This window comes from Anolis carolinensis, unplaced genomic scaffold (assembly GCF_035594765.1).
Source record: "Anolis carolinensis isolate JA03-04 unplaced genomic scaffold, rAnoCar3.1.pri scaffold_7, whole genome shotgun sequence".
Taxonomy (NCBI): domain Eukaryota; kingdom Metazoa; phylum Chordata; class Lepidosauria; order Squamata; family Dactyloidae; genus Anolis; species Anolis carolinensis.
Window position 1 is genome coordinate 19,274,952 of NW_026943818.1, and position 20,141 is coordinate 19,295,092.

General features: G+C 37.4%; 1 protein-coding gene across 1 annotated transcript in view; it reads left to right on the forward strand.

The window, feature by feature from the left end:
* aatf (apoptosis antagonizing transcription factor) overlaps nt 1-15,391 on the forward strand; it is a 77,071-nt gene extending 61,680 nt beyond the window's left edge. The window contains exon 12 of the mRNA XM_008120120.3: nt 14,241-15,391. Within this exon, the coding sequence (XP_008118327.3) occupies nt 14,241-14,304 (64 nt within the window). The 3' untranslated portion in view covers nt 14,305-15,391. The remainder of the gene's footprint in view (nt 1-14,240) is intronic.
* The last annotated feature ends 4,750 nt before the right edge of the window (nt 15,392-20,141 follow it).

Here is a 20,141-nt window from a genome sequence, read left to right on the forward strand (position 1 = left end):
AGTTCAGTTCTTCCCATATAATTTGTCTATCCAAGTCTGATTTCATGCCTTCTGAAAGTTTGGTGACCTTCCTATCTGCTAAATACTGATCTATTTTTTTAGTATCTGTCTGTGTGTTTTTATAGAGGTTTCTATAATAGTCTTCAAAGATTTTTTGAATTTTTCCTATATTTGAGGTAGTCTCTCCTTTGTTTCTTATTCTGGCAATTAATGGTCTCTTCCTATGATCTTTCACTTGTTGTTGTTGTGGTTGAGTAGATCCCTGGACATCTACTCCAATGTCTTACCCCCCCTAAACCATCTATAAATATCTGTGGTGCTTTGTAATATAGTTTCCTTACGTCGGGCCCAATCTTCAGCTCACAGATTGTATTTCCTGACTTTAGGTCCTTGTCCCTTTCGGTCCATGCCGTTTGATCCTCGTAAGGATTTTATCTCCTTGTCCAGAAAATAAACCCGCAAATTCTTTGTGGATCCTGCGGAAAAGAATACGCTATAAATGGGAACAAAACCCTACGTTGAATGTGCAGAGACTCGTAGAAATTTCCTCCCAGAAAATCAAATGGATAGATAGATAGAAAGGGAGATAAATAAATAAATAACCTGTTAAGAACGACAGGATGATTTCTCCTCTTTCCTCGGCGAAACAATTTGTCATCTCTGGGATGGAATCTCTTACAAAACAGTCATGCTGTGAAAGAGAGGAAATCATCCCCGACGCACGGGATATTAAAATACACAAAAGATGGCGCGTGTGATGCGTCCCTCCCCAGTCTTTTGCAGTTGTGCGTATGTGTGTGTGTGTGTGTGTGTTGCAATGATGAATTCATCCCCACTCCTCTCCAGGTAGGAAGGGGGAAAAGGGGGGCAAAAGGAGCAACCGTCAGGGAAGGAAAAGTACAGCGAAAGGAAGAAAAGGAGCAGCCAGGCACCACAACTTCCTTGTGAGACTGATGGACATCTTTGGATGCAGTTTCTAAAGCAGGGGTCCCCAAACTTTTTAATCAGATTGTTGGAGTTTTTTTTTAAAAAAAACTATGAACAAATTCCTATGCACATTGCACATATCTTAATTTGAAGTAAAAAAACAAAATGGGAACAAATACAGCCTCATTGTTAATAATAATAATAATAATAATAATAGACAATTTGGACAGAAAAACAAGAAAACTCATGACCATTCATCATTCACTGCACCCTCTCAGTGATGTTGACCGGCTATATCTGCCTAGAAGATCAGGGGGCAGAGGACTCTTACAATAAAACAAGCAGTCAAAGAAGAAGAACATGCCCTGGCAGAATATGTAAAGCAAAGTGAAGAACCTGCTTTGATTGAAAGTCAAAAATCAGAAACTCCTCAAAGCACAGCAGACAAAAAACCAGTACAAGAAAACTGCACTACAAACTAGAGCTGACAGCTGGCACAACAAATCATTGCATGGAAAGTTCCTTGACAAAATTGAAGGAAAAGCTGATAAGGAGAAGACCTGGCTCTGGCTCACGAATGGGACCCTGAAGAAGGAGACACAAGGCCTGATCCTTGCAGCCCAGGAGCAAGACATCAGAACAAAGGCAATCAAGGCCAAGATCGAAAAATCAGCTGTTGACCCAAAATGCAGACTGTGCAAGGAAGCTGACGAAACCATTGATCCTATCCTCAGCTGCTGTAAAAAAATCGCACAGACAGACTACAAACAGAGGCACAACTCTGTGGCCCAAATGATCCATTGGAACTTATGCCACAAGTATCACCTCCCAGCAGCAAAGAACTGGTGGGATCACAAACCTGGAAAATGAGCACACAAAGATACTGTGGGACTTCCGAATCCAGACTGACAAAGTTCTGGAACACAACACACCAGACATCACAGTTGTGGAAAAGAAAAAGGTTTGGATCATTGATGTTGCCATCCCAGGTGACAGTCGCATTGACGAAAAACAACAGGAAAAACTCAGCCGCTATCAGGACCTCAAGATTGAACTTCAAAGACTCTGGCAGGAACCAGTGCAGGTGGTCCCGGTGGTGATGGGCACACTGGGTGCCGTGCCAAAAGATCTCAGCCGGCATTTGGAAGCAATCACTCTCCCAAACTTGGACAGTTCTTGAACACCAGAGGAACAGAGATGGAGATCCTGTGCTCATTTCTGGAAGGGACGAAGAAAGCAGCGTTGCTTTGGACCGTTTCGTCAAGAATTGATCGTTCCTCTGAGTCTGCTCAGGTTTCTATTTAATATACCGTGTTCTCTGCCTTCACGGTTAAACCTTGTGATTCCCTTTTTCTCTTGCAACCTGGTGGGAAAGTGAGGCTGAGATTGCCACCTAGTGTCCTCTCGTTCAGTTTTGTTGTGCTTGTTCAGAGCACATCTGAACAGGACGGAGATAATGTTCACTTTCAGACGAGGTTTTAATTATTGTGTCCCATTTGTTGGAAAACGTAAAACAAAGGTCCACCCAGAGGAAAGGTGTTCTTAGCATACATCAAGGGAACCCGAAATGCGCCAATTGTGTATTTATATGCATACTAGCTGTGCCCGGCCACGCGTTGCTGTGGCGAAGTCTGGTGGTATGGGAAATAAAGTATTGAGGAACTGGTGGTAGTTAAGGTCAAGGGTAAAGGTTTTACCTTACATTATGTCCATTATAAATGGGTTATAGAGCTGTGTGGAAGAGCCTTGAGTCTACACTGCCATATAATCCAGTTAAAATCTGATAATCTGTATTTTATAGGCAGTGTGGAAGAGGCCTAAGTGAGGCCTAACTCTGCCAGTCCCCTGGGCTGAGTGGGTTGCTAGGAGACCAAGTGGGCGGAGCTTAGCCTTCTAACTGGCAGCAACTGGATAAAAACAATTATTCCTCTCCCTTTAATTAGGACTTTATTTTTCTTTTCTTTTTGTTGTATGAACCTAGAGGCATGTATGAGGGGTTGTGCTGCCAAGTTGAGTGTTTCTGGGATGTGTAGTTTTGTTGTTTTGTCCTAGGCCGAAATTTCATTACCCTTTTATATATATAGATTTTTATCCATGTTTAATGTATTTAATTTTAACTGGTTGAATAGTCTGTAATATTTTTATATTGTGTTTTATTGTAAGCTGCCCTGAGTCCCCTATGGGTTAGAAGGGTAGGATATAAGTATTGCAATAAATAAATAAACAAACAAACCGCAGACCGCATAAGGAAGCTGATGAAGAAACACAACCTACATGAAAGGCACTTTAGACTAATCCGACCAGAGAAGTCAGCCATAGCAGAGCATTTGATGAACCAATCTGGATATTATTTGAGGACGCAGAAATGCTGGACCACCCTCACAACCACAATGTCAGACTTCACAGAAAAGTCATTGAAATCCACAAGCACAATTTCAACAGAAAGGAGGAAACCATGAAAATGAACACAAGCACCCCCGGCTGGATGGCCATCTGTCGGGGGTGCTTTGAATGCGATTTCCTGCTTCTTAGCAGGGGGTTGGACTAGATGGCCCATGTGGTCTCTTCCAACTCTACTATTCTATGATTCTATGATTCTACAATCTGGCTACCAGTATTAAAAAAACCTATAGAATCAGGACAGTAAATAAAGAACAATACTAAAAAAAATGGAAATTCCAGACAGGAAACAATCAGGGCCAGCTAACACCCTCCCAACCAAGGATTCCCCCAGGCAGGAAGCAGCCAAGCTTTGAAATTGCAAGGCTATTCTATGCTTATCAAGCTGGCCAATTGCAACATTCATACTTGCCTCAAACAGACAAGAGTTCTTTCTCTCATCCTGGACATAATAATATTATTATTATAAAACTTTATTTTTCAGCTGCCTTCTCTCTCCAGAGGGACTCAGGGTGGTTAACATACATATAAACGGCAAATATTCAATGCCACAACTACTGCACTTAATATCAAAAAGTATAACAACAACAACAACAATTCTTTATTGATTAGTCACTTTTGACCATATCAAAACATGTAAAACATACAATACATACACACTTATGCATACATACAATAAAACCATGTAAGGATACAAAACATCCCGACCTGTGGCCTAATAACCCGCTTCTAGACAAATACAGAGTAAAAAGGTTAAATTTAGTAATTTCCTTAGGTAAGGTTTGAATGAGAACAGGGGTAAGTAAAACAAGTGTCTTGTCCATAGTAAATTTTAAGTTTGGATTTTAATGGCAATAATGTATCAGCTCACAGCTTCTATCTTCTCACGAATGGCCAGCGCTTTTTGCGTTAAAAAAGTATAACATGATGATAACATACTCTATATACTCAAGTATAAGCCTAGTTTTTCAGTCCTTTTTTAGGACTGAAAAAAACCTCGGCTTATTCTCGGGTGGGGGTCCTGGTGGGCTTATATTCAGGTCGGCTTATACTCAAGTATATATGGTATATTTATTATTTTTCTCTATTATTATTGGTAATGTTACATTTATTATTTTACTCTATTATTGTTACTTGTACATTTATTTTACTCTATTTTTATTGTTATTAATGCATTTATTATTTTACTCTTTATTATTACATTTATTATTGTACTGCATTTATTATTATTATTTTATTATGACACAGCAAACAAGATAGATATGCTGGATTTCGTATCACAAAATCACAAGTCGAACACTTCCCAAGTGTCTATGACTGTGTGATGTATTATTATTGTTATTATTTTATTGTATGACACAGCAAACAAGATAGCTGTGCTGGATTTCGTTTCACAAAATCACAAGTCGAACACTTCCCAAGTGTCTAGGACTGTGTGATGTATTATTATTATTATTATTATTATTATTATTATTATTATTATTATTATGACACAGCAAACAAGATAGATATGCTGGATTTCGTATCACAAAATCACAAGTCGAACACTTCCCAAGTGTCTAGGACTGTGTGATGTATTATTATTATTATTATTATTATTATTATTATTATTATTATTATTATTATTTTATTATGACACAGCAAACAAGATAGATATGTTGGATTTCGTATCACAAAATCACAAGTCGAACACTTCCCAAGTGTCTAGAACTGTGTGATGTATTATTATTATTATTATTATTATTATTATTATTATTATTATTATTATTTTATTATGACACAGCAAACAAGATAGATATGCTGGATTTCGTATCACAAAATCACAAGTCGAACACTTCCAAGTGTCTAGGACTGTGTGATGTATTATCATTATCATTATTATTATTATTATTTTATTGTATGACACAGCAAACAAGATAGATATGCTGGATTTCGTTTCACAAAATCACAAGTCGAACACTTCCCAAGTGTCTAGGACTGTGTGATGTATTATTATTATTATTATTATTATTATTATTATTATTATTATTTTATTATGACATAGCAAACAAGATAGATATGCTGGATTTCGTATCACAAAATCACAAGTCGAACACTTCCAAGTGTCTAGGACTGTGTGATGTATTATCATTATCATTATTATTATTATTATTTTATTGTATGACACAGCAAACAAGATAGATATGCTGGATTTCGTTTCACAAAATCACAAGTCGAACACTTCCCAAGTGTCTAGGACTGTGTGATGTATTATTATTATTATTATTATTATTATTATTATTATTATTATTATTATTTTATTATGACACAGCAAACAAGATAGATATGCTGGATTTCGTATCACAAAATCACAAGTCGAACACTTCCCAAGTGTCTAGGACTGTGTGATGTATTATTATCATTATTATTATTATTATTATTATCCTTTTATGACACAGCAAACAAGATAGATATGCTGGATTTCGTATCACAAAATCACAAGTTGAACACTTCCCAAGTGTCTAGAACTGTGTGATGTATTATTATTATTATTATTATTATTATTATTATTATTATTATTATTATTTTATTATGACATAGCAAACAAGATAGATATGCTGGATTTCGTATCACAAAATCACAAGTCGAACACTTCCCAAGTGTCTAGAACTGTGTGGTGTATTATTATTATTATTATTATTTTATTATGACATAGCAAACAAGATAGATATGCTGGATTTCGTATCACAAAATCACAAGTCAGCTCTAGTTTGTAGTGCAGTTTTCTTGTACTGATTCTTTGTCTGCTGTACCATTTTTATTATTGTTATTGTTATTATTACATTTATTATTTCACTCTATTATTATTAAAAGGATACGTAAGCACATTTACATTGAAGAAGATGAAAATAAAGATTTAATCAGAATTGAACAGTCATATCTTAAATTACAGTTTGATGTAAAGATTCAAAAACATTTAACCTACTGATGCCTCAATTCATGTAATTTTATTGGTATCTATTTTTATTTCTGAAATTTACCACCCTCAGCTTATACTGGAGTCAATGTTTTCCCAATTTTTTTTGTGTGGTAAAATTAGGTGCCTCGGCTTATATTCGGGTCGGCTTATACTTGAGTATATATGGTAATTCAGATTGCTTTCTGTATTATATATGTGTTATATTCCTTTGCAGTTTTTTTTTACTCTTTGTTGTGGGAGTGGCTGCAGGCCATGTGATCCGATCTGGGTTTGTTCAGGACTCAAGACTCCATTTTAGAACCGTGTGCTTTTAGACTTTGTAGGAACAGTTTGCTTTCAGTAAGAACTTTATGCTTAAAGACTTCAGTAGAAACAGATGTGTGCTTTAGACTTCAGTAGGAAAAGTTTGCTTACAGACTCCATTGGACTTTCAGACTAGACAGAGACTCTATTAGACTCTCTGCTTTAGATTATGGACCATTGACTATGAGAAAGATGTCCTGTGTTATCTACACCAAGAAACTACTTCAAATCCTATCTGTAAGTGAATTAATAAGCAAAGTACCTTTATGCTGAATACATGAAGTTTGTGAGAAAACCAACTACTGTATATACTTGAGTATAAGCCGAGTTTTTCAGTCCTTTTTTAGGACTAGAAAAGCCCCTCGGCTTATACTCGGGTGAGGGTCCTGGTTGGCTTATATTTGGGTCAGTTTATACTCGAGAATATATGGTACATTTATTATTTTTACTCTATTATTATTGGTATTATTACATTTATTATTTTTCTCCATTGTTGTTACTATTACATTTATTTTACTCTATTTTTATTATTATTATTAATATATTTCTTATTTCACTCTGATCTTATTATTATTATTATTGCATTTATTATTTTACTCTATTTATTATTACATGTATTATTTTCCTATATTTATTACTATTACAGTAGAGTCTCACTTATCCAACACTCCCTTATCCAACGTTCTGGATTATCCAACACATTTTTGCAGTCAATGTTTTTAATATATCATGATATTTTGGTGCTAAATACGTAAATATAGTAATTACAACATAACCTTACTGCGTATTGAACTACTTTTTCTATCAAATTTGTTGTATAACATGATGTTTTGGTGCTTAATTTGTAAAATCATAACCTAATTTGATGTCTAATAGGCTTTTCCTTAATGCCTCCTTATTATCCAACATATTCGCTTATCCAACATTCTGCCAGCCCGTTTACGTTGGATAAGTGAGACTCTACTGTATTATTACATGTATTATTTTATTTTATTTTTCACTTATTATTGGTATTATTACATTTATTTTACTCAATTTTATATTAATACATTTATTACTTCACTCTGATATTGTTATTACATTTATTATTTTATTCTATTGTTATTGTTTCTATTACATTTATTTCACGTTGTTTTTATTATTAATAATACATTTAATATGTCACTCTGATATTATTGTTATTACATTCATTATGTTACTCTTTGTTATGACATTTATGATTTTACTCTGTTATTATTAAAAGGATACATAAGCGCATTTACATTGGAGAAGATGAGAATAATTTGATCAGAGTTGGACAGTCTTATCTTAAATTACAGTTTTATGTAAACCTACTGATGCCTCAATTAATGTAATTTTATTGGTATCTATTTTGATTTCTGAAATTTATCACTCTCGGCTTATACTTGAGTCAATGTTTTCTCAGGTTTTTTTGGTAAAATTAGATGCGTCGGCTTATATTTGGGTTGGCTTATACTCAAGTACCGTATATACTCGAGTATAAGCTGACCCGAATATAAGCCGAGGCACCTAATTTTTACCACAAAAACTGAGAAAACTTATTGACTCGAGTATAAGACGAGGGTGGGAAATGCAGCGGCTTTCGGTAAATTTCAAAAATAAAATTAATAATAAACTAATAAAATTACATTATTTGAGGCATTGGTAGGTTAAATGTTTTTGAATATATAAAACTGTAATTTAAGATAATAAGACTTTAATATGATGAGATTGTCCAACTCTGATTACTTATCTACTCGAGTATAAGCTGACCCGAATATAGGCCGGCCAAGACGCTTACTTGAATATAAGCCAAGGGAAGCTTTTTCTATACTCGAGTATATACGGTATGTGTTTTGTGTATTGGCATATCTTTGTCCCTGACAGTTCAAAAAAATATCTAGGTACGTCAGTTTAACAACTGAGAAACCTGAGTGCCATTTCCCCAAAATGTTATGACTCTTAACAGGTATGTTTTTCCCAAGAGGTTATCACATCATTTTTCAAAAACATTGTGACTTCTAACAAGGTCAGACCTTTCTGAAGATCATAAAATCTCCCAAGGGTTATGAAGATTTCCATTTTCCAAAACCACATTTGCATCTGCCTGTTTTGTTAGCAATTTCCTTGTGATATCCGTAGGCCTTTTTTCTGTCCGCCAAAGAAGTTCGAAGGTCCTCGCCAGGTACAGTAGAGTCTCACTTATCCAAGCCTCGCTTATCCAAGGTTCTGGATTATCCAAGCCATTTTTGTAGTCAATGTTTTCAATATATCGTGATATTTTGGTGCTAAATTTGTAAATATAGTAATGACTACATAACATTACTGCGTATTGAACTACTTTTGTTGTACAACATGTTTTGGTGCTTAATTTGTAAAATCATAACCTAATTTGATGTTTAATAGGCTTTTCCTTAATCCCTCCTTATTATCCAAGATATTCGCTTATCCAAGGTTCTGCCAGCCCGTTTAGCTTGGATAAGTGAGACTCTACTGTATTTCCGAATACCTGGAGCTGGCTTTGGGGCCTCCGGTCTTCCCGTTTTCAAGAAAGGCATAAATAATTAAGCCAAGGTACTCGCATGTTTTATGGCAAATGGCTCGTGATCACTTTTCCTCCCCTGCCCCCCCCCCCTCCGCCCCGAAACAAGGTTTTATGATAATACAGTAAAAATATTAAATTAGAAAATGCCTCACTAAGGGTGATAAAACCTTACTGCGGTGGAAATAGGTAATTATCTCCGGCTCGGCCTAAAATGACAGTTTAACAGAAATAAAAATGTTACTGCTCATTACTTGCTTTTGTAGGTTGCCATAAAGGGTAAGTTAAACTTTAATTCAGGGGAGACCCCAGTTTTGACCCGGCGCCTCTTACCTTGGGAGTCTGTGCCATTAATTACTTGCCGGAGCGGCCACTCCTCAGCTCATGCGGAGGCGGCAGGGTGTCCACTTGCCCCTTAAGATGGTGTTGGATTAATGATAGGAGAAGGGAGAAGGACAGGAACCACGTAAATAATACGGGACTTCGCCCTGTGCTCGGCCTTAAGGAATCCGTGAACAGTCGAGGCTTCCCTCCTCCTCAAGAATTGAAGCCTCGTTGCTCAGAAATTGATGGCTTGATGCCTAAGGTGGAAAATACAATCAGAGCCCTCCCAACAGATGACCATCTAGCCCAGGCATGGGAAAACTTTATTGCCTTGGGGCTGCATTGTGGGCTTCGCCAGGAAAGGGCAAGGCAGGAGTCATCCTCAGGTTGTTCTCCCAGCATAAGGACAGGGATTATTATTATTATTATTATTATTATTATTATTATTATTATTATTATTATTATTATCATGACACAGCAAACAAGATAGATATGCTGGATTTTGTATCACAAAATCACAAGTCGAACATTTCCCAAGTGTCTAGGACTGTGTGATGTATTTTCGGATGATGCGCACAGATCCCAGTCGGGTGGCCTTTTGCAGTTGGCAGATCGTGATTTTGTCAATGTCTGTTGTTTCCCAATGCCGGCTGAGATTTTTTGGCACGGCACCCAGTGTGCCCATCACCACCGGGACCACCTGCGTTGTTGTTGTTTTGTTGTTGTTGTGGTTATTATTATTATTTGAAACACAACAAGATAAGTCCACAGCAGACACTCTGCTGGCTGTTGTCTTGGATCCCACATCAGACACTTCCCAAGTGTCTAGGACTGTGTGATGTATTGGCGAATAATGTGTGTAGATCCCAGTAAGGTGGCCTTCTGCAGCTGGCAGATGGTAATTTTGTCAGCGCCAATTGTGTTTAAGTGCAGGCCAAGGTCTTTAGGCACTGCACCCAGTGTGCCGATCACCACTGGGATCACCTTGACTGGCTTGTGCTAGAGTTTTTGCAATTCGATCTTTAAATGCTCATATCTTGCCAGCTTTTCCATTTGTTTCTGCTCAATCCTGCCGTCACCTGGGATTGCAACATTGACAATCCATACTTTGTCTTTTAACACAATTGTGAGGCCAGGAGTATTGTGCTCCAACACTCTGTCTGTCTGAATTCGGAAGTCCCAGAGTAGCTTGACATGCTTATTATTATTATTATTATTATTATTATTATTATTATTATTATTATTATTATTATTATTTTATGACACAGCAAACAAGATAGATATGCTGGATTTCGTATCACAAAATCACAAGTCGAACACTTCCCAAGTGTCTAGGACTGTGTGATGTATTTTCGAATGATGCGTACAGATCCCAGTTGGGTGGCCTTTTGCAGTTGGCAGATCGTGAGTTTGTCAATGTGTATTGTTTCCAAATGCCGGCTGAGATCTTTTGGCACGGCACCCAGTGTGCCCAACACCACTGGGACCACCTGCACTGGTTTCTGCCAGAGTCTTTGAAGTTCAATCTTGAGGTCCTGAAAGTGGCTGAGTTTTTCCTGTTGTTTTTCGTCAATGCGACTGTCACCTGGGATGGCGACATCAATGATCCAAACCTTTTTCTTTTCCACAACTGTGATGTCTGGTGTGTTGTGTTCCAGAACTTTGTCAGTCTGGATTCGGAAGTCCCACAGTATCTTTGTGTGCTCATTTTCCATTATCCTTGCAGGTTTGTGATCCTACCAGTTCTTTACTGCAGGGAGGTGGTACTTGAGGCATAAGTTCCAATGGATCATTTGGGCCACATAGTTGTGCCTCTGTTTGTAGTCTGTCTGTGCGATTTTCTTACAGCAGCTGAGGAGATGATTCATGGTTTTGTCAGTTTCCTTGCACAGTCTGCATTTTGGGTCATCAGCTGATTTTTCAATCTTGGCCTTTATTGCATTTGTTCTGATGGCTTGCTCCTGGGGGAGGGCAAGACAGGCCATAGCTAAGAGTGCCTTGGAGAGCGGTCAGCCGTTGCATGCCTTCCCCGAGCCGTCCTCCTGGCATAAGGATGGGGCCGCTTGCACCATCCTTGTGATGGGAGGAGGATGAGACACGGGCTTACCGAGAGCACTGCAGAGGGCTCTCAACTGCTGCGTGCCTTCCTCCCTTGTCTTTTTGGCATAAGGATGCGGTGGGCCACCATGTCCTTATGCCAAGAGGACAAGGAAAGAAAGGAGGGCCCATCTGGCTCCCGAGCCTTGTTTTGCCCATGCCTGATCTAGCCTCTGCTTAAAAGAAGGAGAAGGAGACTCCACTGGACTTCTAGGCTGCATATCTCACCCTTAAACAGCTCTTATATCAAGAAGTCCTTCTTAAACATTTAGTTGGGAGAGGCAGTGGGTGGGGTCATTCAAATTCCACACCAATGGAGAGAGTCAGAAACACTGGGATGTCTGTGGTGGAGGAAAAGCAACATCTAGGAGGAAATTGTCCCTCTATGAAAGCCTTCACTTGGGTGGTGGGCAGTGTGGTGTTTGTGGACATTGGACGTGTTTACGGCACTCGCTATAACCTACAGTGTCATTGGAGCGAGGGCTATTAGTGGGAACTATAGCTGTTTGCAAGAGGTTTACTGTGTAAGTGGACACACCAACCACATACACACATACATATTTTCACTTTTATTATTATGTGTATATATTTAATTTTGTTTGTACAGTAAGAGCCATCCCGTCCTCACTGCCAATGCTTTCGGTTGCTTCTTGTTGTGTTGTTTCCCCGCAGGTCCCTTCCTCCCAAGTTTCTGCAGCAAAAAAACAAAACAAACTAAATTACAATTCCTGATTGAATCCTCCTTACAGTGCCGTGGCCTCATACATCCCATTAAAATATGCAATCTTGTTCCCTTCCTTGCAAAGCCTTGTCTGGAAAGGGCAAACTTAGAGGGAGAAGAAAAAGAAGCTCATTCCCGGGAGAGACGGAATCTCGCCCTCGCACAATATTTACATATTTTTCTCTGCAGCAAGGCCTCCCCAGCGCTTGTGTTTATTAATATTGCCCAATGCATTTTTAATTATCTGACACCCCTATTTGAAGCCATGGATGATACTTACAATACTTTTACATTGAACTTGGAAATTTGCTTCCCATTTAGTTAACTCTTGGTTCCCACAATGCTGGACTCCATGACACTCATTTTATGAGGCTACCCAGAATTAAACTCCTTTAACCCATAGATTTGTCTAGCTAGGGATGATGGGTTTTGTAGTCCATGAGATCTGGAATGGCCTGGGTTGGGAAAATTTGGTTCAGCTTGATGCCCATTGTACCAATGATTGAGCACTTTAAGCATTTAAGAATATCAGAAAAGAAGCAATAGAAAAACAAAGTTTTTTATGAAGGAAAGAAGGCCTGGTGACCATTGTTAGGTCGTACTATCTGCCAAATAATTCCTTGATGCGTGAGCATATTTAGAACATGGAAGGTCATTTCTTTATGGAATTAGGAAGAGCGTTATTTCAACAATAAGTGGTCTGTTTGGGGCTTTTTAAAAACATACCGTATATACTCGAGTATAAGCTGACCCGAATACAAGCCGAGGCACCTAATTTTACCACAAAAAAACTGGGAAAACATTGACTCCAGTATAAGCCGAGGGTGGTAAATTTCAGAAATAAAAATAGATTCCAATAAAATTACATTAATTGAGGCATCAGTAGGTTAAATGTTTTTGAATATTTACATAAAGCTCAAATTTAAGATAAGACTGTCCAACTCTGATCCAATCATTATTCTCATCTTCTTCAATGTAAATGTGCTTATGTATCCTTTTAATAATAATAGAGTGAAATAATACATGTAATAATAATAATAATAATAATAATAATAAATATTGGAAAATAATACAAGTAATAATAAATAGAGTAAAATAATAAATGCAATAATAATAAGATTAGAGTGAAATAATAAATGTATTATTATTAATAATAAAAATAGAATAAAATAAATGTAATAGTAGCAACAATAATAGAGAAAAATAATAAATGTAATAACACCAATAATAATAGAGAAAAATAATAAATGTACCATATATTCTCGAGTATAAACAGGCCGGCAGAATGTTGGATAAGCGAATATGTTGGATAACAAGGAGGGATTAAGGAAAAGCCTATTAAACGTCAAATTAGGTTATGATTTTACAAATTAAGCACCAAAACATCATGTTATACAACAAATTTGACAGAAAAAGTAGTTCAATACTCCGTAATGCTATGTCGTAAATACCGTATTTACAAATTTAGCACCAAAATATCATGATGTATTGAAAACATTGACTACAAAAATGCATTGGATAATCCAGAACGTTGGATAAGCAAATGTTGGATAAGTGAGATTCTACTGTATCACCTTTCTAGTTAGGCTTCTTTTTCTGATCACAAGGCAAGCCCTGAAGTCCTTCATTTTTGTTCTCCTGTGAGTATGGAGAGACAAGATGTCTGCTGTTAGTTATATAGTTAGGCCCTGTATTAACTTTCCTGTCTAGTTCTGTAGTTCTTTCAGTACAGCTTTTTATAGTTTGACTCTGCTCCGGTATTGCTGAGACTCAGTCGCTCTACCGTGGCACTAGAAACGTCTGATCTGCGGAACTTCTGCTGTTGTTGCTGCTTTACCATTTGAGTGCCAGCAGGAGAGTGTCGATGTGCCTGTACTTATTTTGTTCCTTTCTTTAGTTTGTTAATAGGCTCACCCGTCACAATCACTAACGTATTTGGCACCTTTCTTTCTGTTTTTCTTCTCCAGGACGGAGCTTTACCGGTCTCTCTTTGGACAACGGACCCACCTTGAAGCAGGAGACAAGTCATGATGATGGTCCTTGGCATCTGGAGCGACAAGAGACGGCGCATTTGCTGCATTCGTAAGCCCCCTTTGTGGCTTCCCTTTGCATAAACACACAGTCAGTGGAGCCGCCACGGCCACTTCCCAGACACTTGGTGCTTCAGAGTATCACCATTGGCCCACCTCATTCGATCCATCTCAACGCCTTTGAAATCTTGCACCCTCAGCACCACTTTTGTCCTTGCGTTAGCACAGTGTCGGTTGCTTGTATTTTGGAGTCTCCCTTGGCCATGTCTCAAACGAATTTAAACGAAAAGAAACCCAAAACGACCCAGGCCTTACCTCCCTTCTCTAGTTGCACATCTTGAGTTTCTCCCCAAATCTCTGTGGAATGAAATCGGAATAATCTGGATGAAGCTCTTGTCATATTTTAATGGACATTGGTTTTGAGCCTGTAACCATCTAACATGGGTTTCCGCTCCATGTTAAGGTGTTGTCACATCAGAAATGGTTGCTTTATAGTCTTCTAAAAGTTCTATATTTCACCTAGAATCACCTTCCCACAAACATGATAAACACCTTTACTTAACTTTTTAGGCCTTTTTTGGTCCTCCATGTGGCTCTGTATTCAAAAGTTGACCATCAAGTCATGCTAGAGATATCAGAGATTCCTAAAGAATGTAGACCTGCAAAAAGTAAACCTGTCAATATAGAGTGCTGTCTGTAGACCTGGGCCATCTTCTGAGCAGTGGCTTCTAGGAGAGCTAAAGTGAGAATTTTCCTCTCTCGTGCTACAGACATGCGTACATGGGTTCTTATGGGTTCCCTTCAACTGTAGATCTTAATATATTCCATTCTTTTTGCTGATGGGGATTCCTGGGAGCCACCTCCTTCTGCGCAGAGGTGAGGCCTGATGTAAATCTAGCCGAGGGAAAGATGATTCACTTGTTTCCGTCCAGAAGGTCAAAAAGCTGGGAATTAAATCCCCATAAAGTGGATTTATTTGCCTGCTGGAGATTATTTTGCATACCTAATGGGTGCACATGTATGGAATACAACAACATCCACATTTATTGCCTTACAATAAACTGAATAAAATGAATTTTTTACACTTCTCTCTAGGTGATTTTCTGAGTTGCATTGCATGGGGTTGTCATGTATTGAGCATGCATTTGCACTCATGATGGTTTGTTGATATTGTTAATTGCTATGTGGTTGGCTATTGTATATGGAAACTATGAATGAGAAGCTTTGGAGATGTGCTGTTGAAGACTTTCATGGCCGGGATCACAGGGTTGTTGTATGTTTTCTGGGCTGTATGGCTATGTTCCAGAAGCATTCTCTCCTGACGTTTCGCCCACATCTATGGCAGGCATCCTCAGAGGTTGTGAGGTATGGAGAAACTAAGCAAGGAAGGTTTATATATACAGTAGAGTCTCACTTATCCAAGCTAAACAGGCCGGCAGAAGCTTGGATAAGTGAATATCTTGGATAATAAGGAAGGATTAAGGAAAAGCCTATTAAACATCAAATTAGGTCATGATTTTACAAATTAAGCACCAAAACATCATGTTATACAACAAATTTGACAGAAAAAGCAGTTCAATACGCAGTAATGTTACGTTGTAATTACTGTATTTACGAATTTAGCACCAAAATAGCATAATATATTGAAAACATTGACTACAAAAATGGCTTGGATAATCCAGAAAGTTGGATAAGCGAGGCTTGGATAAGTGAGACCTCTACTGTATATCTTTAGAAAGTCCAGGGTGAGAGAAGAACTCTTTGTCAGTTGGAGGCCAGTGTGAATGTTCTAGTTAATCACCTCAATTAGCATTGAATAGCTTCATCTCCTGGCTACTTTCTGCCTGGGGGCATCCTTTGTTAGCTTCCCCTAGTTCCCATGTCTCAGAGTGTTGCTTCTTATTTACTGTTCTGATTTTTGAGGGGTTTTTTTTTGAAGATTTTTGAAGTCTCCAAGTTTTGGAGACTTCTTCATCCTCTGCCCTGATTAGGTCTTGCAAAAGCCAGGGCAGTCATGGCTTCCTTGATGGAATCCATTCACTTGCAATGGGATTGTCATCCTTTTTCTGCTGTCTCCCATACCTTAAACATTTTCCGCTCTTTGAATGTATTGTGTTGTCTCGCCATATGTCCAAAGTATGACAGCCTCCGTTTCGTCATTTATTATTGTGTGGGACAAAGATGGTTTGTATGCGAAACACATGAGTAAGATATGGTGTACATCTGGAATACTTAAATGGGCAATTAAATCAATAGGATGTTGATGTCGACAGTTAGGGTATATATTCAGTATAATAATATTCAGTTATTATTGTCCAGGTTTTAAATTCTGTTGATGTGTTTTATGTTGTTTAATGTTGTTAAAATGTTTTAATTTTATGGATCTGTGTTTTTAATTTACTGTATATACTTGAGTATAAGCCTAGTTTTTCAGCCCTTTTTTTAGGACTGAAAAAGCCCCCCTCGGCTTATACTCGGGTGAGGATCCTGGTTGGCTTATATTTGGGTCAGCTTCTACTCGAGAATATATGGTACATTTATTATTTTTCTCTATTATTATTGGTATTATTACATTTATTATTTGACTATTATTATTACATTTATTATTGTACTCTATTATTGTTACTACTTTACATTTATTTTACTCTATTTTTATTATTATTAATAATAATACATTTATTATTTCACTCCAATCTTATTATTATTACATGTATTATTCTACTCTATTATTACATGTACAGTAGAGTCTCACTTATCCAACATAAACGGGCCAACAGAATGTTGGATAAGCGAATATGTTGGATAATAAGGAGAGAGTAAGGAGAAGCCTTCTAAACATCAAATTAGGTTATGATTTTACAAATTAAGCACCAAAACATCATGTTATACAACAAATCTGGCAGAAAAAGTAGTCCAATACGCAGTAATGCTATGTAGTAATTACTGTATTTACGAATTTCACACCAAAATAACATGATATATTGAAAACATTGACTACAGAAATGCGTTGGATAATCCAGAACGTTGGATAAGCGAGACTCTACTGTGTGTGTGTATATATATATATATATATAATCATTCTATTATTATTCTATTGTAGTATATCATATTATTACTATTATATTATTATTATATTATTCATTATTCATGACTACATTGAAACAAGAATAGAGAGAAATCAAGAGGTACCGTAGATTGTTGTACATGGAAATAATGGTAGTAAATAGTTATGATTTATTGAATACAGTTATATATTACCATTATATATTTTTGTTATTTTAACTATACATATTGCGAAATTCTGTTTGTTTTTTTCTCTCGAAGTGACACACCACCCAAGTCATGCTAGGTTTTTTGGCAAATTTTGACACACCAAGCACAAAATTTATATTTATATTTATTAACTATAAATAATATTATTGACATTATTGTCCTATGGGGAGGTGTTCCTTCGTGTTGTGCTGGAGAACCCAGAAAATGCTTAGAAATGACATTTTCTCAGAGGTGGATAAATGGAACCATAGATACCAGTTCCATGAATACGGGGGTCCTACTGTTACGTTTTTCATTCCTTGGCATAATTGTAATTGTTGAAACTTGGGATATTTTTCATCAGCTTTTTCAGAGTCTTCCTTTGCAGGTCTAAGGGAAATGCGGTCTCTTGGGTCGGTTTGTGTTATATAAAGGAGGCTCTCAACACAATCGTGCAGAAAAAAATGAACTCTCACTGGCCTCAGTGTGGTCCCACGATGTGGCGGAGGTACATGGTGCATGGTCTCTTACAAGTGGTGCAACCAGGACACGTCTCCCCAGCAGAGAAATCGAAAGCCACCGCCCCTCCCCTTGCTCCAGGATGCAAAAAAAGTATCTGTGTCAAGGTGAGTATTGACTTTCGTCTTAGAAAATGTATGTCGCACGGATGAATAAATCTTTATGCGCATTTGCAGCAAAGTCAGAGCCGTAGATCTTTTGAGAGCTGCATTGATTTTTCTCCCTTTTACTCTCCCCCCCCTTCTTGACTTTCATACTTTTCCATCGCTATTGAAGGTGTCTACAAACTCCAGGTAGAAAACTTCATTTTTTCCACTCTTCGTCCTTTGTAGTTTGCCATTTCTGTCTCCGAATCATCTCTGGAAGTCTTTCTCTCCCACCGAGGATCGTGGCTGTCGAAGGCTTTTATGACCGGGATGACAGGGTTGTTGTGTGTTTTCCGGGCTGTATGGCCATGTTCCAGAAGCATTCCCTCCTGATGTTTTGCCCACATCTGTGGCAGGCATCCTCAGAGGTTGTGAGGTATGGCATCCTTTGCTCAGAGTGCCACAGTTGTATCGTCTTTTATGGCAAATCTATACTAGATAGCCCTTGAGATCCCATCCCATTATAACTTTTGGATATACACTTTTGGATGGCCAACATATGACACGCGTGTCAGCACTGACACGCCTAGCCATTTTTGCTGACACGTTGCCGCATGCAGATTGATTGGATGACTATGTCTTTTGTGGCCAAATGTGGTGTGATTTGGTCCAGTGGTTTTGTTGTTTACTCCATGGGAATTATGCACATTACATACACACACACACACACACACACACACACATATATATATATATATAGAGTGATGGCATCATGGCAGTGGACAAAACAACAAAAGTAAACAGTAACACCCCACAACCTCGAAAATTGACAGCACAACCCCTCATCCATGCCTTTAGGTTGATACAACAAAAAGAAAAGAAAAATAAAGTCCTAATTAGAGGGAGAGGAATAATTGCTTTTATCCAATTGCTGCCAGTTAGAAGGCTAAGCTCCACTCACTTGGTCTCCTAACAACCCACTCAGCCCAGGGGACCCTTTGCCTTAACTATCACCAATTCCTCAATACTTTATTTCCCATAACACCATACTTCGCCACAGCAACGCGTGGCTGGGCACAGCTTTATATATATATATATATATATATATATATATATATATATATATATCTATTATTATTGTAGTATATTATCATATTATTACCGTTATATTATTATTATATTATTCATTATTCACGACTACATTGAAACTAGAATAGAGAGAAATCAGTGTGGAAACTGCAAGAGGTACCATAGATGGTTGTACATGGAAATAATGGTAGTCAATAGTTTTTGATTTATTAAATACAGTTATATATTACAATTATACATTTTTGTTATTTAAACTATACATGTTGCGAAATTATGGGTTTTTTTTCTCAAAAAACCACCCAAGTGATGCTAGGTTTTTTGGTGAATTTTGACATCATTACTCTGAGCAGTCACAAGAGATCCTTACCGTATTTCCCTGACAATAAGACTGGGTCTTATATAAATTTCTGCTCCAAAGACATGTACAACTACACAAATGTCTCATCCAAAGGCACTTGGGTATTTACAAATACTTAATTATTATTTATATGATCATTTATTATAAGTATTAATGTTAATATTATTTATATTTAATGATATATTAATATTATTTTATAATCCAGCTTTTCTGTCGTGGGTTGCAACGGATGTAATAAATGCGTCCATCTGTCTGGCGATCTTACTTTTGGGGGTAGGACTTATATTGTGAGCATTTTGAAATATTTTGGGGAAATTGGTTTATTTGTGGGGGGGGAGTTATGAGAAATAGTTTGTTTTTTGATACAGTTCTTATTGTCCTCTTTCCTGGTACGGTTTCAGAATTGCTCTGGATGTGTATAATTGATTCCTCCCTGTGTTTAAGAAGGCTAGTGGGCATTTTAAAATGACAGTAATACACATGACATATATTAAAAAATAGAGGAAAAAATAGCGTGTACCCGGTAGATAATGA